Here is a 23,352-nt window from a genome sequence, read left to right on the forward strand (position 1 = left end):
AAATCATCATCTAATTGGAAAAACAGGCATTTTATTGAGTTAAATCAAATTCATAATCACAAATAATTTTGAACATGTTTTTCCAGCATTTATAGCTCCATACCATGACCTATATGATTATTATACAGAGCTCCTAGATGAAATTAAATGAAATGGACCAGAGCCGAGGCAGACGCTGGCCTTCCCTGCAAAGCTGGGTCTTTGTTGCTGGTCTCCTCTCTTTCTGGACATTACATAGGTTCTGGCCTCCATGGAGTAATTTTCCACTTCTGCTGCAGGTAGAACAAGTCAGCCAGTTGGCCGTGTTCATAGAGGCAGCATTAGACTATCACAAACAGTCCACAGAGATTCTGCAGGAGCTGCAGAGCAAGCTACAGATGCGGTAAGCGCCTCCACGTTTCTTACAAGCCAAGGGCTGCGGAGGTAACATCTATTGAAATCCATGTGTCTATCTCTCCATCTCTCCATCTCCCCTTTCCCCCACCTCATTCTGTTCTGAATTTTCTTTCACCGGCTTTCATGGTTGGATGTGGGATGGGACTGAGATAATAAGTACTGGCTTTGGCCAATAGGGTAGAACTGGGAAAAGGGACCTGGCAGCTTTTCTCCTTTTTCTTTTCATTAAATCCCTTTTTTGGTGACCTGTGTTTAGGGCAACTAACCAAAGTTGCTCTCCCACCTGGGACATCAACTCCTACAGAACTACCCTGGCTTCACTGCTGATTTGATGAGAGTTTAGCTCTCCATTCACAAAGAGTTGGAAAACATCCAGAGCTATGGAAAAAAGTGAGATGCTCTATGGAACATATGTAAAATATCTGTTTTTTAAAAAAAGATAATGTTTTCACTTCACCAATACGAATTTCAGGCTATGTTCATATTATTGACTGGTATTGAAAGAGTCAAAATATTGACAAATTTGAGGCTGTGTTCATAATATTGACAGGTATTGAAAGAGTAAAAAATATTTTCTGAACAATCAAAGAAAGGTTTCTGTGTTCCTTGTGACTTTAATAATAGATGTAGTCTATACTTTTCTGAAAATTAGTAATATCATATCCTGTTTGCATGGCAACCCTACTTATTAGAATATTGGGTTAAAAATACCCTGTTTTTAAACTAGATTTGATAACAAAATTGTTTTACACAGGATTATGGTAATGCATAAATTTCGAGGGATTTTTACTTAAATCAGTGACATAGTTACACAGGGAAGACAAAGATGTGTTAAGTCCCTGAAACATCCACTTCTGCAGGCAGATAGTTTACCTATTACTCACAGGAGTGTATTTTCATAATTCTATTGTAATCTATAAGAGTAGAGTGAGGGAGAAGGCAGCTCCCATCACTGGATGCTGGCTGCGTCCCAGGCACTTGCTGGATGCCTCAGAGACTTGATGAAGAAAATTAGTCTTTGTTTTTGAGATGAAGTCGTGCTCTGTTGCTCAGGCTGGAGTTCTGTGGTGCGATCTCAACTCACTGCAACCTCCGCTTACTGCAACCTCTGCCTTCCGGGTTCAAGAGATTCTCCTGTCTAAGCCTCCCGAGTAGCTGGGATTACAGGCGCCCACCACCATGCCTGGCTAATTTTTGTATTTTTAGTAGAGATGGGGTTTCGCCATGTTGGCCAGACTGCTCTTGAACTCCTGACCTCAGGTGATCTGCCTGCCTTGGCCTCCCAAAGTGCTGGGATTACAGGCATGAGCCACCATGCCTGGCCCAATTAGTCTTCTTCAAGATGAATTTCACTCACAAGCTCAAATAGAGAGTTGAAAAGCTACATTTGTGATATCACCTCCATCACTTTCGGCTACTCAAGAGTCAGTGTGTAAAAATCATCCCTTTCATGACCACTGGCTGTAACCTAAGTTCCTATACTCAACAAGGCAGAGAGAATGTGTGTTTGGAAAGCTTTCAACATCAGATTGTCTGGCTCATCTTATGATGTGTGTTACAGAATATCAGCTGCATCCAGTGTCCCCAGACGAGAATACAAGCCAAGGCCTGTGAAAAGGAGTGCTAGTGAGCTCAATGGGGTTTCCACCACCTCTGTAGTGAAGACGACAGGTAAGTTTACCATTCTAATATGCTAAGTGTGCCTTTAGTAAAGCACTTCTAGAAACACACACTTACGCTTGTTTCTGGGTCAGTGAATACACACAGACCCTGGATATCTTTCTTTGGTTGTTTGGTAAGTTCCCTTTTCCCCTAAAAGTGCCCCTTTTTTTCTGTTCCCTGGGGAAGAATTCTATCACTTATATAATGTGGCATTTAGAACCTTGGCCATAGAACCATTATTGCTACATCGTCCTTTATTTTTTTAACTCTTTGAAAATATTTTCTTAATTTATTTTTAAGTTGAAATTAGCATTTTTGAGCAACTGTTATATGCTAGATACTATCTTAAGTGCTGCATCATTATTTTTTATTAAACAAGTGACGCAAATGTGTCTTTTAGTAAAATAATCAAACAAAAAAATTGGTAAAATAGTCACACAGAAAAAAGATTTAATGGTGTAAGTCATTCTATAGTCTCTTGTGATTACCCACACTATCCCAGTTCACTTCCTAGATGTAGCCACTGTTAAAAATTTGGTATAACTATTGTCATATCTATTGATGTACACAGATATGCACATAAATACAGCGTTTTGGATTTTTTTTTGTTTTTTCTTTTTTTCTTTTTTGAGACAAGGTCTCCAGGCTGTAGTGCAATGGCATGAACATGGCTCAGTGCAGCCTTGACCTCCTGGGCTCAGATAATGCTCCTGCCTCAGCCTCCCATGTAGCTGGAGCTACAGGCATATGTGACCCTGCCAGGCTAATTTTTTTCTTTTTTGTACAGACAAGGTCTCACTTTGTTGCCCAGGCTGGTCTGCAACTCCTGGGCTCAAGCAATCCTTCCGCCTCAGCCTTCTGAAGTGCTGGGATTACAGGCATGAGCCACTGTACCCAGCCTTGTTGCTGTTTTTTAAATGCGAGATTATACTAGGCATATTGTTCGGCAATTTTCTTTTTAAAATGTATCACTGTTTCTTGGAGTTATTTCCATATCATGCATATAGATCTATCCCACTGTTTTAACAGCTTCATAGTTTTCTATTATACCATTTCCCTATTAGTGGACATTAAGGTTTTTTCCAGTTATCCACTGTGCTGGCTACGCTACTATTAAAGCATGAACACCTGCTTCTCCACACCCATGCCAGTAGACTTCCATTTCTGCCAAGCACTCATGAGAAAAAAATGGTATCCCGTCTTAATTTGCATTGCCATGATTATTAGTGAGGGTGAACTTTCTTTTCTGTATTTTAATTTGTATTTCCTTGTGTCTGAATTGTCTGTTTATGTCATTTATTTGTGTTTTTTGGGGATAGTTTGCTTTATCTTGTTGTTTTATAGGAGTTCTTTCCATATGGGGATATTAATAATTTTTTTCCCAATTTGTCATTTATCTTTAAACTTTGCTTATGGAGTGCCTTGTCTCTTTGTTGCTTTTGCCATTGTTTGCTTTGTTTAGTTTTTCTTCCAGTATACAGAAGCTTTTATTTTGATGTAGTCAAATGTATTTGTGTTTTGCTTACGACTTTTACATTTTTTGCCCTGTCATGATTACATTTTGTGCCCTGTTGTGAAAAGTCTTCTTATCCCTGGAGTTACTTTTCTATAGTTTTCTACTACTTTGAATAATCTTTTCTTAATATTTAGATCTTTATCATGAGGATTTCTTTTTGTAAATGAAAAGAAATTCCCAAACTATCTTTCAGAGTTGTGCTACTGTTTCACATCCCCACCAGCAATGCATTAGTGATCCAGTTTCTCCACATCTCTGCCAGCATTTGGTGTTGTCACTATTTTTTATTTTAGCCACTTTGATAGGTGTGTAGTGAATCTTATTGTGGGTTTAATTTGCATTTCCTTAGTGATTAATAATGTTGAATATCTTTTCATGTGTTTATTTGCCATCTGTGTATCCTCTTTGGTGAAATGTTTCTTCATGTCTTTTGTCCATTTTCTAATTGGATTGTTTACATTTTGACTGTTGAGTCTTGAGAATGCTTGATTTATTCTAAATACAAGTTCTTTCTATATATGTGATCTGCAAATATATTCTCTCTGTAGCTTATCTTTTTATCCTTTTAACAGGGTCTTTCACAGATCAAAATTTTTAATTCTTATGAAGTCCAGTGTATTCATTTTTACTTTTATAGATTGTGTGAAGTCTAGGAATTCTTTGCCTAACCCTAAATACTAAAGATTTTCTTCTATTTTCTTTCCTTTTTTTTTGAGACGGTGTCTCACTCTGTAGCCCAGGCTGGAGTAGAGTGGTGCAATCTCAGCTCACTGCAACCTCTGCCTCCCAGGTTCAAGCGATTCTCCTGCCTCAGCCTCGCGAGTAGCTGGGACTACAGGCGCACACCACAATGCCCAGCTAATTTTTGTATTTTTAGTAGAGATGGGGTTTTGCTATGTTGGCTGGGCTGGTCTCGAACTCCTGACCTCAAATGATCTAGCTGCCTCAGCCTCCCAAAGTGCTGGGATTACAGTTGTTGAGCTACCATGCCCGGCCTCTCCTATGTTTTTTCTTAAGTCTGTGATCCAGTTTGTGTTAATTTTTGTATAAATGTGAGACTTAAGTTGAGATTCATTTATTTTGCCTAAGGGTATCCAATTGCCCTTTCAAACACACATTGCTCATATAAGCTGCACAGTGTGAATTTTCTTCCATCCCTATTGCTATCCTTAAAGGTTTTTGTTTTTTTTTTCCATTTAAAAACAAAAATTATCAGAGTAATATGTATATGTAGTTTAAAAAGAAAATGGTAATATGCGTATGTGGTTTTACAAATGCAAATGTAGTTACCTCTACCTCTGTGTGAAAACATGGGCAGGCCCCATGAATTTTCTCATTAGTAAAACTATAAATTATCAGAATATATGTGTATACATTTTTTAAAAAAACATGGTGCAAGCTTTTCCGTGAGAAATGGTAGTTTCCCCTTCAACTCCTTTCCCAGTGCTTATTTTCTGCTCTCAGAGGAAACACTTTCAACTCTTTTACATATTTATTTGGTACTTAACTTCATGATGCTTGTTTTTTACAATTTCTTGATTTTTCAGTTTTGGATAAATGTATTGATTTCCTGATATGGAAGATAAAGGCTTAGCTTTGTAACCCTTGGCCTTCCATAGACTTCTCCCTCCTTTCACCCTTCCAATTTACTTATAATCACTGTTATTGTTAAATAAATATTCATTGTATAACCATCACTTCCATCATGTGGGACTCTTAAAATGCCCTCCTCCCCTTTTTCCCTGCTCTTATTTTGAATTGCCTGCTTCTGGATGAAAATGTGAGCAGTCTCCATGGCTTCTCTGACCACTCTTGGGTCACATAAGTTCTCCAGTCACTTGAGTGTGTAAGTGCAGGCTCGTGCAGTAGTCAAAATGCTAAGACCCATGTCACAGTCAAAGCTTTCATCTTGATTTAAAGTTTGGCTTTCACTCCTCCCCAAGCTCTGGCCTGTTGCAGTGGGAACACTGGTGTCAGGGAAGAGGTTGTCTGGCTTTTTCTCTTTCCCCATCTACCCCTTCTGTTCTTAAGTCCCCAGAGAATGTATTTTAAGCTCCCTGAAGAATCTTTTAAAAGTCCTTCTCTCTTGATTTGGTGTGAAATGAAAAGGTCACAACACATCCTGCCTCCTCCACACTCTCTCCAAACATTTTTCTAAAAATCCTTTTTAATGTCCATCTTCTGACCTGTTAATGCCATAGATGTAGGCTGGGATTGAAAGTTACAAAATTGGCTTCCCTCATCTCTTCTCTTTTCGTTTGTTTCCAAATCCTGCATAAGTTGTCTTCTGCACATCAGTTAAAACAAAGAAACAAACAAACAAAAACAGTTCTGGGGCCTCATCCAAAACTTCCATTTTTCCATCCTCTAACACTTGTTTACAATGTCGTGAGCACAGAAATAATATTCACAGCAGTATCACATAGTATACTATCATTGCATTTCTATTCTTATACAATTGTTGTTGTCTTGATGACTGTAGCTTTGTAAGTTTTGAGGTCAGGTTCTGTTAGTCCTCTAACTTTGGTCTTCATTTTAAAAATCGTTTGACTATTCTAGTTACTTTGCATTTTCATGTGAGTTTTAGAGATCAAATTTTCAATGTTTCAAAAAAATCCTGCTCAGATTTTTATTTGGATTGGGTGAATCCGTAAATCAATTTAAGAGGTATTGATAGCTTAACAATATTGAGTGTTCCAGGCTGGGCGCGGTGGCTCACGCCTGTAATCCCAGCACTTTGGGAGGCTGAGGCGGGTGGATCACAAAATCAGGAGATCGAGACCATCCTGGCTAACATGGTGAAACCCCGTCTCTACTAAAAATACAAAAAATTAGCCAGGCATGGTGGCAGGCGCCTGTAGTCCCAGCTACTCTGGAGGCTGAGGCAGGAAAATTGGGTGAACCTGGGAGGCGGAGCTTGCGGTGAGCCAAGATTGCACCACCACACTCTAGCCTGGATGACAGAGCGAGACTCTGTCTCAAAAAAACAAAAACAAAAACCAAAAAACAATATTGAGTGTTCCAGTCTTGAACACAATCTATTTTATTTCCCATTTATTTAGGTCTTCTTGAATTTCTCTCAGCAATGTTTCACTATTTTTAGAATATATACAGGTCTTTTAAATTTTTGCATCAATCTCTAAGTATTTTATATCTTTATGCAATTGTAAACAGCATTTTAATAAAATTTCCATTTCTGAATTTTTGTTTCTAGCGTTCATAATATTCCATTGATTTTTGTATAGTGATCTTGTATCCTGCCATGGTGCTAAATTTACATCTTAGGTCTAGTGGTTTTTTAATAGATTCCATAGTTTTTCTACATAGATGTTCATGTCCTCTGTAAATGAAGACAGTTTTACTTGATATCTGCATACCTTTGTTTTTCTTGCCTTTTTTCACTTGCTAGAACATGCTGAGTACAAAGGGTTAGAGTGGACATCCTCGCTTTGTCTCTGATTTTAAGGGAGAAGCATTCAATACTTCATAATTAAGGATGATTTTAGCTGTAGAGTTTTCATATGATTTTTTTTTTTGAGACGGCGTCTTGCCCCGTTGCCCAGGCTGGAGTGCAGTGGCACAGTTATAGCTTATTTGCAACCTCAACCTGCCGGGCTCAAAAGATCCTCCCACATTAGCCTCCTGTGTAGCTGGAACTACAGGCACACACCACCAAGCCTGGCTAATTTTTGTATCTTTCGTAAAGATGAGGATTCTCCCTGTTGCCTAAGCTGCTCATGAACTTCTGGGTTCCGACTATCCGCCTGCCTTGGCCTTCCAAAGTGTTGGGATTACAGGCGTGAGCCACTAGGCCTGGCCTTCATAGATTTTAAAAATCAGATTGAGGGAATTCCCTTCTAGTCATAAATAGTTTGAAGAGAGTTTTAATGCGAAACAGTCTTTGAATTTTGTCAGATGCCTTTTTTTGGTATCTGTTGAGATGATCATTTGTTTTTTTTTTTTAGTTTGTTAATATGGTGAATTACATTATTAGTTAAATCAACCTTTCTTCCCTAGGATAAACTCTTTGTGGGAAAGTTTTTTAAAATTAATTTTAAATTTTAGAATAGTTTTAGACTTACAGAAAAGTTGTGACGATAGCACAGGGCATTCCCATATACTCCTCCATTCTTCTATGTTAACATTTTATTAGTATGGTACATTTACTATAAATAATGAACATATATTTATATTAACTAAAGTCCATACTTCATTCACGTTTCCTTAATTTTTACCTACTGTGCTTTTTCTGTTCTAGGATCCTATCCAGAATAGCACATTGCATTTGGTCATCACATCTCCTTTGGCCCCTCTTGCTGTGGCAGCTTCTAAGACTCTCTTTGTCTTTAATGAACTTGACAGTTTTGGGGAGTACTGTTTACATATTTTGTAGAATGTCCCCCAATTGAGATTTGTCTGATGTCTTTACATGGTTAGACTGGAGTTGTGGGTTTCTGGGAAGAAGATCACAGAGGTAAAGTGCCATTCTCTTCCCATCACCTACCATCTCACACTAGTCAGAATGGCTGGTATTAAAAAGTCAAAAAATGATAGATGCTGGCAAGGCTGCAGAGAAACGAGACAGCTTATACACTGCTGGTGGGAATGTAGATTACTTCAGCCACTGTGGAAAGAAGTTTGGCAATTTCTCGCACAACTTAAAGCAGAACTATCATTTGACCCGGCGTTCCCCTTACTGCGTATATACCCAAAGGAATATAAATCATTCTACCATAAAGACAGATACACGTGTATGTTCATCACAGCACACAGCACTATTCACAATAGCAAAGGCGTGGAATCAAACTAAATGCCCATCAGTGGTAGACTGGATAAAGAAGACGTACATATACACCATGGGACACTACACGGCCGTAAAAAAGAATGAGATCATGTCCTTTGCAGCAACATGGATGGAACTGGAGACCGTGATCCTAAGTGAACTAACTCAGGAACAGAAAACCAAATACTGCATGTTCTCACTTGTAAGTGGGAGCTAAACATTGAGTACACATGGACACAAAGAAGGGAGTAATAGCCAGTGGGGACTGCTTGAGGGTGGAAGGTGGGAATGGGTGAGAATTGAAAAATATGCTGATCACCTGAGTGTCGAAATAATCTGTACACCAAATCCCCATGACACACAGTTTACTCATGTAAAAAACCTGTGCATGTACACCTGAACCTAAACGTTAAACAAAAAAATATGCGCTATCAACAAGATTAATCACTGCTGATACTGATCTGGGTCAGCTGGCTGAGGCAATGTTTGTCAGCTTTCCTCTGTAAAGTTACTCCTTTTTTTGTTTATTTGTTTTTTTCTGCATGAAGGCTTTAAACTATAAATTCAACATCTTTATAGATAGAAGGCAATTGAGGTTATCTGTTTCTTCCTGAGTGAACTTTAGAAGTTTGTGTGTTTCAAGGAATTTATCCCTTTCATCTAAGTTGTCAAATTTATTGCATAAAGTTGTTCATAATATTCCGTTATTATCCTTTTAAGATATATAGAATTTGTAGTGATTTACTTCTCTCAATCATTTTTGAAATTGGTAATTTTTGTCTTTTTCTTTTCTTAATCATTTTAGCTATAGATTTATCAGTTTTATTAATCTTCTTAAAGAGCCAGCTCTCTGTCTCATTGATTTTTCTCTGTTGTCATTGAGTCCTTTTGCCTTTTCCGATATGTTAAGTGCTCTCAATTTCCCCTTAAGTACCACTTGAGCAGTATCTCATGCACTCTGATATGCTGAGTTTTCCCTTTCATCGTTTTTACAATTGTTTCTAATTTTACTTTTGATAACCTCTTTAACTCTTGGTTTCTTTTGAAATGTGTTATATATCATTTCCACATATGTGGATATTTTTCAGATCTCTTTCGGTTTTAGATTTCTATTTGATTCCATTTTTAAATTTATTTTTATTTATTTATTTATTTATTTTGAGACAGAGTCTCGCTCTGTCGCCCAGGCTGGAGTGCAGTGGCCGGATCTCAGCTCACTGCAAGCTCCGCCTCCTGGGTTTACGCCATTCTCCTGCCTCACTGAGTAGCTGGGACTACAGGTGCCCGCCACCTCGCCCAGCTAGTGTTTTGTATTTTTTAGTAGAGATGGGGTTTCACCGTGTTAGCCAGGATGGTCTCGATCTCCTGACCTCGTGATCCACCCGTCTCGGCCTCCCAAAGTGCTGGGATTACAGGCTTGAGCCACCGCGCCCGGCCTGATTCCATTTTTTTTAAATCAAATAACATACTTTGTATGAATCATACCCTTTAAAATTTTTTGAGACTTGCTTGATGGGCCAGAATATGATCCATCTTGGTAAATAATCTGTGTACACTGGAGAAGAATGTGTGTTCTATTCTTGCTGGGTAGGGTGTTTTATAAATGTCAATTAGGTGAAATTATTTAATAGCGTTCTTCAAGTCTTCCATATTCTTAACTGATTTTTTAGTCTATGTTTTCCTATTAATTTTGTGGCAGAAGGTATTAAAATCTCTGATTATAGTTATGGATTTGTCTATTTCTCCTGGCAATTGTATCCAGAAGTATGGGAAGTGGGCTACATTCCCTTCCCTATTCCTCATTTGCATTGACCCTTTTAGTCTGATTACTTGCATTTTTTTAAAACATGGGGAAAGCCTATTCCTCATTTGCATTGACCCTTTTAGTCTGATTACTTGCATTTTTTAAAACATGGAAAGCATGTGTGGTTTTTTTGTTTGTTTGCTTGTTTTTTTAAGATACGGGGTTTTTTCATGTTGCTCAGGCTGGTCTCCAACTCCTGGGCTCAAAATTCCTTCCACCTCGACCTCTAAAGTGCTAGGATTATAGGCAGGGTTTATTTTTGTTGTTTTCTTTCTTTCTTTCTTTCTTTTTTAATGCCTTAAATATCCTTCTCTATTCCCTTTCTTTTTGCCCTTGTAAGCAACTACTAGAGGTTGAAACTTTTGGTCCTTCCTTTGCCTCGTCTTTTCCTCCTTGCTCTCTGTACTTCTGTCTTTCTATTCTGCCCTCTGAGGACATTTCACCTTCTTACTTTATTCCTTGATCCATTTATTTATTTAGCATATCTATTGAATTTCTTACTCCAATTGTATTGTTCTCTATTGATGCTGCCATGAAATACCACAAACTGTGTGGTCTAAAATAACACAATGTATGATCTATTTTACAGTTCTGGAGATCAGAAATCCCAAAATCAAGGTGTTCGCATTCCAGACAGGGTGAAATCCATTTTCTTGCCTCTCCTGACTTCTAGAGGCTGCCTGCATTCCTTGCCTCATTGCCCCTTGATCCAGCTTCCCAGCTGGTGCCATGACATCTTCAGATCTCCCTGCCTCCATTGTCAGATCTCCTTCTCTAACTCGGATTCTCCTGCTTCCCGCTTATAAGGACTGTTGTGATTATACTGAACCTACCCACATAAACCCAGGTAACCTCCCCATCTCAAAATCTGTAACTTTATCACATCTTCATATTCCCTTTCGCTGTGTAAGGTAACATATCCACAGGTTCTGAGGATTAGGAAGCAGACATCTCTGGGGGAGGCTATTGCTCTGCCTACCATGATAAGTGTTCAAATTTACATTTTTAAAAAATTTTACAAGTAACTAGACCCTTCATATTCTTATGAGAATATTAATTATACTTCTTCTTATTATTATTATTATTTGAAATGGAGTTTCGCTCTTGTCACCCAGGCTGGAGTGCAATGGTGCGATCTTGGCTCACTGCAACCTCCACCTCCCAGGTTCAAGTGATTCTCCTGCCTCAGCCTCCTGAGTAACTGGGATTACAGGTGCCCATCACCATACCTGGCTAATTTTTGTATTTTTAGTAGAGACGGGGTTTCACCATGTTGACCAGGCTGGTCGTGAACTCCTGACGTCGTGATCCACCCACCTCGGCCTCCCAAAGTGCTGGGATTATAGGCGTGAGCCACCACACCTGGCCCTTAATTATACTTTTTAAAAAATCTCCTCTTAATTCTTATCTCCTTGAGTATTTGCTGGGATCTAGGGTCTACTTTATGAAGTTGTTTCTCATACGTTGATGATTCTTGGCTCTGTGCACAATTTTTTATTTGAGAGTGCTTATGAGGTTGCCTCCTGTGGTTAAGGGGGAATAAGGGATGTTCTGTTGAGTGCAGTGGACTGGTTTCTGGTTTTCAGTGCTGCCCTGACTTTCTGTTTCAGGTGCCCACACTCAGTCAGTACCCCTTCCTGAAGGCAGTTGCCAGGGCTCCCGGCACTGGTACAAACCCAGGATGAATGGACTCACCTGGCTGCTCTTTTCTCAGAAAGCCAGCCAGTTTTTAGGATCCACTAACACTGAGCTTTGGGCGCCCTTAGACTTCACTGTCATGGCATTCCGCTTTGGGAGCCATGTTGAGCCTCATTTCCTCCATCTGCTGCTTTCCGTCTTCCAGACATTCTTGTGTTCCTCATAATTTCTGGTCTACCAGCAGTATTTAGTCTCATTTTCCAACATTATTTGCAACCTTAAAAAGTCCTATTTTATAAGTGATAGGGATTTGATACATGAAAGGAAGGCTGCAGTCTTGTACTTCATCGTGCCATATTAATGGAAATTTCCCTTAAGACATTCAATGCCACTTATCTCACTGGTTGCATCTTTGCTCTTCCCCAAGATGGCTTTAGGTGCTGAATGGATACAGGCAAACAATCTTAAATCACATGATGAGAAAATATTCTTGTTTTCAATTCTCTTTTATTCATTCCAATTTCAAGAAGATAAGCTACAGTTTTGTGCTGGAGTATTTTTAATGCTCAATTTTAACAGAGAGGAGAGGCCTCCGGTTAAAAGTCATTTACAGACTAGAGAATGTACCTTTTGGATGTAATAAAATTGTCTATTTTCCATTATATTATTCCATAATTATTTTCATGGTTACAGTCTCTTTATAGCATGTGGTACTAGTTTTCAGTTTACATTTTTTGATGTAATGTTTCAGTGAAGGTTAATAAAATTGATTTTATAAAAAATGTATCAAGAGGATACTCAGCTACAATTCTCTGAAGACTATTTTTTGTTGTTTGTTTTTTAAGATTTTAATGAAGCAGATATATTTTCAAGGTAGAATTCATTGGTGCCATAACAATTTTCTATCTCTTCTTATTTACTTATTTTTTCACCCTGTATATTTCTGTAGTTGGGGGAGAGATTCAACTTTCCATGTGAAGCACTCCCCCTTTCCTTTCTTTATTTTTTTGATATTTTAATTTTTTTCCATAGGTTTTTGAGGAACAGGTGGTATTTGGTTACATGAGTAAGCTCTTTAGTGGTAATTTGTGAGATTTCAGTGCACCCATCAGCCGAGCAGTATACACTGAACCCAATTTGTAGTCTTTTATCCCTTACCCCCTCCCACCCTTTCTCTCAAGTCCCCAAAGTCCATTGTATCACTTGTATGCCTTTGCATCCTCATAGCTTAGCTCCCGCTTATGGGTGAGAACACATGATGTTTGTTTTTCCATTCCTGAGTTTCTTCACTTAGAATAATAGTCTCCAATTCCACCCAGGTTGCTGCAAATATATGACACACACACACACCGCCCCCCCCCGCCAACAGTTTTTTTATCCACTCATTGATGGGCATTTGGGCTGGTTCCATATTTTTGCAATTGCGAATTTCGCTGCTATAAACATACGTGTGCGACTATCTTTTTTGTATAATGACTTCTTTTTCTCTGGGTAGATACCCAGTAGTGGGATTGCTGGATCAAATGGTAGTTCTACCTTTGGTTCTTTAAGGAATCTCCACACAGTTTTCCATAGTGGTTGTACTAGTTTACATTCTCACCAGCAGTGTAGAAATGTTCCCTTTTCATCCATCCACGCCAACATCTATTATTTTTTGATTTTTTAATTATTGCCATTCTTGCAGGGGTAAGTTGGTATCGCATTGCGGTTTTGATTTGCATTTCCCTGATCATTAGTGATGTTGAGCATTTTTTTCATGTTTGTTGGCCATTTGTATATCTTCTTTTGAGAATTGTCTATTCAGGTCTTGTAGATTCTGGATATTAGTCCTTTGTCAGATGTATAGATCGTGAAGATTTTCTCCCACTCCGTGGGTTGTCTGTACACTCTTATTGTTCCTTTTGCTCTGCAGAAGCTCTTTAGTTTAATTAAGCCCCGGCTATTTATCTTTGTTTTTGTTGCATTTGCTTTTGGGCTCTTGGTCATGAAGCCTTTGCCTAAGTCAATGTCTAGAAGGATTTTTCTGATGTTATCTTCTAGAATTTTTATAGTTTCAGGTCTTAGATTTAAGTCCTTGATCCATGTTGAGTTGATTTTTGTATAAGGTGAGAGATGAGAATCCAGTTTCATTCTCCTACACATAGCTTGCCAATTATTCCAGCACCATTTGTTGAATAGGGTGTCCTTTCCCCACTTTACACATTTGTTTGCGTTGTCGAAGATCAGTTGGCTGTAAGTATTTGGGTTTATTTCTGGGTACTCTATTCTGTTCCACTGATCTATGTGCCTATTTTTATAACAGTACCATGTTGTTTTGGTGACTGTGGTCTTATAGGGTAGTTTGAAATCAGGTAATGTGATGCCTCCAGATTTATTCTTTTTGGTTAATCTTGCTTTGGCTATGCGGGCTCTTTTTTGATTTCACATGAATTTTAGGATTGTTTTTTCTAGTTCTGTGAAGAATGATGACAGTATTTTGATGATGGGAATTGCAGTGAATTTGTAGACTGCTTTTGGCAGTAAGGTTATCTTCACAATATTGATTCTGCCCATCCATGAGCATGGGGTGTATTTCCATTTGTTTGTGACATCTATGATTTCTTTCAGCAGTGTTTTGTAGTTTTCCTTGTAGAGGTCTTTTACCTTTTTGGTTAGGTATATTCCTAAGTTTTTGTTTTTGTTTTACAGTTATTATAAAAGTGGTTGAGTTCTTGATTGATTCTCAGCTTGGTCTCTGTTGTTATATAGCAGAGCTACTGATTTATATACATTAATTTTGTATCCTGAAACTTTGCTGAATTCATTTATCATTTCTAGGAGCTTTTTGGAGGAGTCTTTTGGGTTCTAGGGTTTTCTAGGTATACAGTTATATCATCAGCAAACAGTGACAGTTTGACTTCCTCTATACTGATTTGGATGCCCTTTATTTCTTTCTCTTGTCTGATTGCTCTGGCTAGGACTTCCAGTACTATGTCAAACAGAAGTGGTGAGAGTGGGCATCCTTGTCTTTGTTCCAGTTCTCAGAGGAAATGCTTTCAACTTCTCTCCATTCAGTATTATGTTGACTGTGGGTTTGTCATAGATGGTTTTTATTATATTAAGGATGTCCCTTGTATGCCTATTTTGCTGAGGGTTTTTAATCATGAAGGGATGCTGGATTTTGCGAATGCTTTTTCAGTGTCATTGAGATGATCATGTACTTTTTGTTTTTAATTCTGTTTATATGGTGTATCACATTTATTGACTTGCGTATGTTAAACCATCCCTGCATCACTAGTATAAAACCCACTTGATTGTGGTGGATTATCTTTTGGATATGCTGTTGGATTCATTTAGCTAGTATTTTGTTAAGGATTTTTGCATCTGTGTTCATCAGGGATATTGGTCTGTAGTTTTCTTTTTTTTTTTTCCTATGTCCTTTCCTGGTTTTGGTATTAGGGTGATACTGGCTTCCTAGAATGATTTAGAGAGGATTCCTTCTTTCTGTATCTTGTGGAATAGTGTCAATAGGATTGGCACTAACTCTTCTTTGAATGTCTGATAGAATTCAGCTGTGAATCCTTCTGGTCCTGGACTTTTTTTTTTTTTTTTTTTTTTTGGTAATTTTTAAATTACCATTTCAGTCTTGCTGCTTGTTATTGGTCCGTTCAGGTTTCTCTTGCTGCTTGTTATTGGTCCAAAATACTTTTTGTATTGTATTATGCTAACACTAGTTTCTGTTTCAAAAAAAAAAACAAAAAAACCCACAAAACCGAAATGCAGTAAAATAGAATTTCCTCACTCCTGCCACAGTCCAGGGAGAATATTCCAAGAAGATAGGTGGTTCTAATGCATAAAGTCTCTCAGGGGTCTAGGCTGATGGCAGCTCTGCCATCTTCATCATATGGCTTCCTAGTTATTGCCACTCAAGCCAGCAGGAAGGGGAGAAGGAACAAACATTTAGGCTAGATATTTCCTCTTATACCCACAGGTGGAAATGACACAGACATTCCAGGGATGAGCGCTCAAACAGCCACACCTAGTAGCAAAGCAACTTGGGAAGTACAACCTCTAGCTAGGCAGCTGCTATCCAGTTGTAATGGCATCTTTGTTTGGGCTGCTGTAACAAAATACCTTAGAGTGGGTAGCTTTTACTTACAGTCTGGAGGCTGAGATGTCTAAAATCAAGGTGCCAGCAGAACTGGTGCCTGGTGGAGGCCCATTCCTCATAGATGATATCTTCTAGCTATGTCCTCACATGGCAGAAGGAGCAAATGAGCTCCCTCAGGTCCCTTTTATAAGGGCACTAATTCTACTCATGACCTAATCACCCCCAAGTCACTAATTCTCATTACCTAATCAATTCCTAAAGGTCCCAGCTCTTAATACTATTGCATTGGAGATTACAGTTCAACAGATGAATTTTGGGGGAACACACACATTCAGGCCATAGCAAATAGAACTACACTGCATACACCAGTCCATAACAATGATGGACTCCTGCTGGACAGAAATTTCAAGGACCCCTACCCTGGCAGTAAAGAAAGTGTCTTGATTAGACCCTGGTTCTGCTCTCTGGATTTTGGATCAGGGAGATGCTTTTGTCTTTTATTCTGTGAGCTCCTAGATTTGCTTTCTGAGAAATGTGTCTTCCAAGACCACATTGTAAGTGGGCTTTGGAGGGCTGCCTTCTTTGACATCTGTGCTTATTGCTGCTCAGGGACCTTGTGGGTTCCTTACAGTTTAGTAGATACAGATGTCTTCAGGTTAGGTTTACACTTCTTATCACAACTTGATTTCTTTTCTTTTCTTTTCTTTTTTTTTTTTTGAGATAGTCTTGCTCTGTCGCCCAGGCTGGAGTGCAGTGGTGGGATCTTGGCTCACTGCAACCTCTGCTTCCCAGGTTCAAGCAATTCTTGTGCCTCAGCCTCCCAAGTAGCTGGTATTATAGGCATGCACCACCACACCTGGCCAATTTTTGTATTTTTAGTAGAGATGGGGCTTCACCATGTTGGCCAGGCTGGTCTTGAACTCCTGACCTTGAGTGATCCACCTGCCTCAGCCTCCCAAACTGCTGGAATTACAGGTGAGTCACCACACTGTCCACAACTTGATTTCTTAAAAAACATAGTGATCTTCTGATCTATATACTTCCAGGCAGTTCCATGTGCCTGTAAATACATTCAAGGTTCTTTCTTAGATATAGCTCTTAAAATGTTTCTTTCCTTCCTTGTCTCACCCGTGCTTCACTTTCTTAACTTACAGAGGCTACCTTGAGACCACCTGAAACAGCAGATTTGAGTAGGAAGGTGACACCTTTCATTGCATCTTTGCCACACAACTGAGTTCCTTTGGTTTAGGGAGGTCTCTGAGAATGATTCGGAAGAGCAATCTGCTTATCTTGTTTTCTTTGGGGTACAGAAGCAATGATTCGAAAGAGCAATCTGCTTATCTTGTTTTCTTTGGGGTACAGAAGTTTGCTTTTCTAATGCATTAGGAACCAACCTCTGCTCTTTCTTTTATCTTTGCTTGCAGACTGGGCAACTTTTGTCTTTCTTATAATAACTTGCTACACATACCAAGGTTTAGCTAACATCCAGCCTTCTGATTTTATTCACCTTCTTTCTTTAGTGCTGCTGGTATGTGGTCTGCTTCCAGAGTTATTATAGGCAAAAAGTTTTTCAAATGTTTTGCCATAATCTAACGGTCACTGGGTTTCAGCCTGTTGTGGTGGCTGATGCCTGTAATCCCAGCACTTTGGGAGGCCAAGGCGGGTGGACCACCTGAGTTCGGGAGTTTGAGGCCAGCTTGACCAACATGGAGAAACCCCATCTCTACTAAAAATACAAAATTAGTCAGGCACGGTGGTGCACGCTGTAATCCCAGCTATTTGGGAGGCTGAGGCAGGAGAATTCCTTGAAACCCGGGAGGCAGAGGTTGTGGTGAGGTTGCGGTGAGCCGAGATCGCACCCTTGCACTCCAGCCTGGGCAACAAGAGTGAAACTCTGTCTAAAAAAAAAAAAAAGCAGCAGCAGCAGCTAGGTATAAGCAAATTAACTAAAACTTTTCACAGTGAGTTCAACCTCAGCTTCCCTCCTTCAATGCCGGTAGGAAAGGAGAACCCAGAACCCCAGGGCTCAGTCCTTGCCCCATTGTCTCTACCTTTCCAGCTTGCAACCGAGTAGTTCTTAGAGATAGGACCTCAGGTCAAGCTCCCAAGACACCATTCTCTCATTTGCCACCAAAGAGAGAGCTCAACTTTCCTTTGATTGAGCTCACAGACTGGCAGTGTAGAGTGTGTTAAGCCTTATAAAAATGAAAAGGTATTTGAATTAAAGTATCCCTTAAGGTCATAGGGACCTAGCATTTGAGTGCCAACAGTATGCCAGGAGTTAGTATTTGGTGCTGTGTAGACATAGACATAACTCATTTCATCCTCATAACAGTACTCCAAGGAAGTGAAAATTTAAAAAAGTAATAAATAATAAGATAGTGATAATAGCAACTACACGTATTGACTACTTACTATGGGTTAGATATTGTATAAATACTTTGTATACATCTCTAGTACTATTTTTAGTCCCCATTTTACAGATGAGTAAGTAGAGGCTCTGAGAGGTTAAGTGAGATCTTCTCAAGATCAGAGAGCCAGGAAGTAGCAGAGCTGGGCATTTTACCTTATAGATATTTCATGTTATGTCATTAAGAAAGAATACTAGGGAATGTTATGAAACGGCCAGGAGCATTGGGAATGATTTATTTCCAAGATTCATGATTATGGGGAATCTGTGGTCAGCAAGTGGTTGCAAAGGGAGCCCGCTGAATGCATCTGACTTGGAAGGGAAAAACAGAAGACAGTGAGGTCTTTGGCTTCCTCACTGAGGTCGCGCATGTCAGTACTTTGTCCCCTCTTTCTTGGCCAGTAGCTCGGTCCCTAGACTGATTAAGTTCCTAGAAGGGCGATGTTCAGACAGAGATCACAGATGTGCAGAAGCTGGCTTTTAAGAAGGCTCAGTGTCCCATATGCTCCACTGCAGCAAACTCTACTGTGTACCACTGTGTGTCTTTTGCCTGTGCCTGTCCCAGGCTGCCTCTTCTAAGTTTCCCTCGGTGGTAGCTTCAAGTCCCCATCTCACACACCTAGCACTGGGCTTCCTTGATTTGTGGGTGGAATTTGTGAGTGTAAAGGGGGTCCTGTACTGTTTGTTTTTGAGGCACAGTTTCAAAAGAAAATGACATTTATAGCCTGCATTAATGGGAAATTACTTTCCATTAGGATTCTGAATGATTTGCACATAGTGTTTATAAAGTAAAGGAAAAATGTCAAGCATTTCTCTAACAAATGAAAGCAAAGCTCATGAGACTGCCAGAAATGAATTCCAAGAACATTTTCTTCATCATTTCTTCTTTCTAAAGAAAAAAAGAGAGAGATGAAAGAACATAAGTCAATTAAGCAGAATGCATCGTGGGACTGAGATGGAATCTTTGATAATATCATTGCTAGGTAGTTAAGAGAATGAGTAAAGTGAGCCAAAATGGAGAAGGGGGAGAATCACATCTTGAAATGACAGATTGCAGACAAAATCCAACTCTAGGTCCTGGCTGGGAGAAACGACTGCCTGTTCAAGCCCACGAGTGTAGGGTCATGCTGTTTCATCAGTGTAAGCTGCCCCTCTGTCCCCAAAGAGAAAAGGAGGCCAAGAAACATCCTTGAGCTGAAACGTGTGCCTGTGTAGCTCCCAGAAAACCACTGATTTTGAAGAAAATAGTGTAGGAATGTGACCCAGGCTCAAGTATCTTCCCCGCCCGTGAGGAATTTTTATTGGGTCCCAGGTTGTCACCTCCTGAATTATATATTTAAAGACTAAGGACAAAGTGTATTTTATCAACTCATTTTTTATGAAGTTTTTTTTTTCTTCTTGCCGAAACTCTTAAAAGGGGTACCACTTTGTGTAATCACAACTAAGGGTTAATATGCCCCAAACTGGGACCTGCTTTAAACATATAGGAGACTGAAATTAGTTAACAAATATGCATTCCAAATGTGTGCTACAGGCACATCAGAGTGAGGTGAAATAAATTTCCCAAATGGCTTGTATTAAGACATTCTAACTCTCTTTAGGTATAAAAGAGACTTTTATAAATTTCTTGACACTTCTAAGGCAGCTTGGAAGTAATTTCTAGAGCCTAAGTCATTCCCCTCATTGGCACAAAATGTCTAGGATTACATTAGAAAATAAATATTTATTCAAAAGTGAAATATGAAGTTTGAAAATTAAAGAAGATGAACACTTTACAAATAGAAATACATGCAATTTGTTTAACCTACATTTCCATAGAGGAAATTAAAATTTCACAGAGCAGTGACAATGGTGATTGTTCGGTCAGCAGGTTGTTTCTTACATTTCTTTCCTTCCACCTCTTTTCTTCTATTCCCCTTCCCCACTAACAGCCTTCCCCCCAGATCCATTTCTAGGTATTATCAGTAGTGCTTCAGAGTCAGAGTTATTGGCAAGAGAGAAAAAAATAAGGAAACAGGAGTCCCATGTTGTAGTTCAGATTCTGGAACTTCTTAGTTGTATCAGTTGGGGTGAGTTTCTTAGCACCTCTAGACCGATTTGAACTTGTTCATAGAGGAAGTGATTGGACTTAATACATTCCAAGGTACTTTCTAGCTCTAAATTCTGTGGCTGCAGTAGTTATCTTTTGTGAGTACTTAGCATTCTTAATAATTTGAAACGTGGATAGGTTGAACATTTAATATTTTCTATATTTTAAAAAATATTTTAAAAATTAAAGTTGAAATATGATTATTATTGCTGATCAGTAGCCATTGGTGAGGTGAACAGGAAGAGTCTCTCTGTTATTTTCCAGTCTGAAGGGAGATTTAGAGAGGGAAGTTTTCCTCACTGCAGGGAATGATTTTCTGCAATTATTCTAAATAGCCTGTAAAAAGAGTTTTGAAAAGCCATAAGACATAAATTCCGACTTAGTTGTGGGAATTTTGACTTTGCTGAAATGATCTCCGATGCTGCATATTTTAAAATCTTAACATATACTTTATAATGATACATTTGATCTGTAAGCTAAAATGTAAAATACCATCATCTAAATATTAATTTATGTACTTGTTTTAAAAAATACAGTAGAAGTCAGTTGTTTCCTGGGATTACAAACCAGGCAACAATGGTGTTGCACCATCCAGGGGACTCTGAACCCATATGAATGACACCCCTTAGAGTTGTCCAGTGGATGTGGCTGCAAGTGCAAACTTGAATGCCAGATTATAGGAATGAGAGACATAGGAAAAGTGTAAGAAGGTAGTGCAAGGCTGGTGATAAATGGCTGACTCTAAGCTTCCAAGTCAGGATCATGACAGAGAGAGGTGTGTCCTTCAACAACTAGAAAACACTTGTTCTTTCTGAAGGGGATGGCCAATAGTCTACGACAAGTGCCCCTTGCCTGAGAATGTGGGCCCATCATAGCTAGCCTTTCTGATTTTTCAAGATTAGCCAGAAACCCTATGTTTATGTGACATCTCCTGACTTTTAGATGTTGGCAACTAATCCACATTGTGAAAAAGCAAGGAGCAGGCCAGACAAGGTATCATCTGCAAGCTGATCACTATGCCAGTGGCCAGAAAGCCAACTCTAATGAAGGCTGCTGTTTGCATTTTCGTTTTCCAGAACTCAGAGTGGCAAAATAATAATAATAATAATACAAACAACAACAGCAGCAACAAAAACAAACCACACACATTGGATCTGGTTGCAATAGAGGGGTCACCTGCCAGAAAGTTTATTTTGATAAATAAATGGGCCGCAGGTTTTGATATTTATCTGCAAACGTCATCTCAGTAGACAAGTCATGGTTTTGTAAGGTGGAGGAGGGCACAACTTTATTAATTAAACCCATCTAATATAACTCGAGTAAATTGAGGAAGATTGGCATTAAGCTTAACATAAAGCACACATGCTTATTTTTACAGATTTTAATGGTTAAGCTTGAGTTCCATTGACAAGTAATTTCAATAAATCACATCTCCTGTGGATAAATACAGGGCTGTTATTTCTAGAAAGACAGTTCATAGACTTTTACTAGATTTTACTTGGTAATGTACAACTTAACCATCATAGACCAACACTTAAAATTTCCAGATAAGGAAATCAGGACCCAAAGATGACCTAATCCACAGCAAAGATGCAGAGATCTGAAGCTTCTGTCCAGTGCGCTCTTACCCATGGAGAAAAACAATATGTTAGAGATGTTGAATTAGATAGTGTCTGTGGTATCTATCAGCATTGGACACCAGTGTTGTGTCTGGGTTAGATAGCGAGAAAGTATGTGCTTCAAACGAATTCTGCCATAACAATTTGAGATTATAAATGGGAAAAAAGAAACTTTTTGAAGGGAGTTTGAATCAGATATGCTTGTTTGAACTCAGAGGAGATGGTATCTCACAGATTGAGCATGGTGCCTGGCTCCATGCTCCTGGCTCCATGCTTTCAAACACTCGGTGAGAGTTTGAAAATGAATTGGAACCAGAAATAAACCTGAAAGTTCCAAATCAGGTTTCTACCCCACCATGGTAGGAGATGAACTCTCTAGTCGGATGGCGCAGGTACAGTCAAACCTCAAGGTCACCTGGGTTCTGGAACCGAAGCTTCCAGGATCCTTGGGGTCCCATTCCTGACTGGGGTGTGGACTCCCCCCACCTTCCTGTCTGTTCCTCAGCTGCTCTACAACTGGTGTAAGTAATAAGGGAACACGTTTGGATTTCCTGACTTCAGGCCAGGAAGTGAGCAGAATATGAGCCCACCCAGCCCAAAGGGGTGTTACCTGCCTTACTGCAAAGTGGGCTTTGGAGTCAGAGGGAAGCCCGAATCCTGTCTCAGTTCATACCTTTGGGTCTCAATTTCGTCATCTAACGAATGCGGATTCTCATTAGTACCTCACAGGATTATTCTAAGGATTAAATTGGATCTTGTGAATTAGGGGTACTGGGCAAGGGACTCGGTACAGAGTAAGAGCCCACAATGCAGCACTGTTAATGTTATATAATCGGTTATCTGATTTCCCAGCCTACAGCAGACTGGAACCAGCAGATTAGGAAGGCCCAAGGGACTGCTTCGGGAAGGCCATTGACGGCAGGAAAAAGTGACAGGTCGCAGCCAGACTACAAGGGAGGCAAGAGAAAAACTATAAAAAGCAGGAACAAAAACACTCAAAAGACACAACAGTCTGGGGGATTTACTAAAAGACAAAGAGCCCTTCTCAGGTCAGTAGCTTCTGGGAGACTCCATACCTTGTACCCCAACAGCGACTTATGTTGACAGCATTGTGTGAATTACTTCTCTCTCCATCCCCTTTGCCCCTCAAAATAGCTGTGGGGGTGGGTCATAGTTTGCCTTTCAGTGGGGATGCTCTGACTGAATGCTTCCAGATCACGAAGTCCCCACAGTCAAGGCCAGCAAAGGAGTGAGCACAGTGGGCTCCTTCGGTGGTCTGAAAAGAACCCAAGTTCCACAAAAGAAATGTGATTTTTAGTGCAACAGAGAAAAGGACGCCCCTTTC

The 23,352-nt window shown here is 39.5% G+C and overlaps 1 protein-coding gene across 5 annotated transcripts in view; it reads left to right on the plus strand.

Moving 5' to 3' along the window:
- SH3GL3 (SH3 domain containing GRB2 like 3, endophilin A3) overlaps window positions 1-23,352 on the plus strand; it is a 447,963-nt gene that overhangs the window by 415,877 nt on the left and 8,734 nt on the right. For 4 of the 5 annotated variants that reach the window (XM_050796192.1, XM_050796187.1, XM_050796191.1 and 1 more), the window contains 2 exons: window positions 279-382; window positions 1,958-2,067. In XM_050796192.1, the coding sequence (XP_050652149.1) occupies window positions 279-382; window positions 1,958-2,067 (214 nt within the window). Of the gene's footprint in view, window positions 1-278; window positions 383-1,957; window positions 2,068-22,859; window positions 23,053-23,352 lie in introns of those variants that run through there. The other variant, XM_050796188.1, reaches the window with a different exon arrangement.

This window comes from Macaca thibetana, chromosome 7 (assembly GCF_024542745.1).
Source record: "Macaca thibetana thibetana isolate TM-01 chromosome 7, ASM2454274v1, whole genome shotgun sequence".
Lineage (NCBI taxonomy): Eukaryota > Metazoa > Chordata > Mammalia > Primates > Cercopithecidae > Macaca > Macaca thibetana.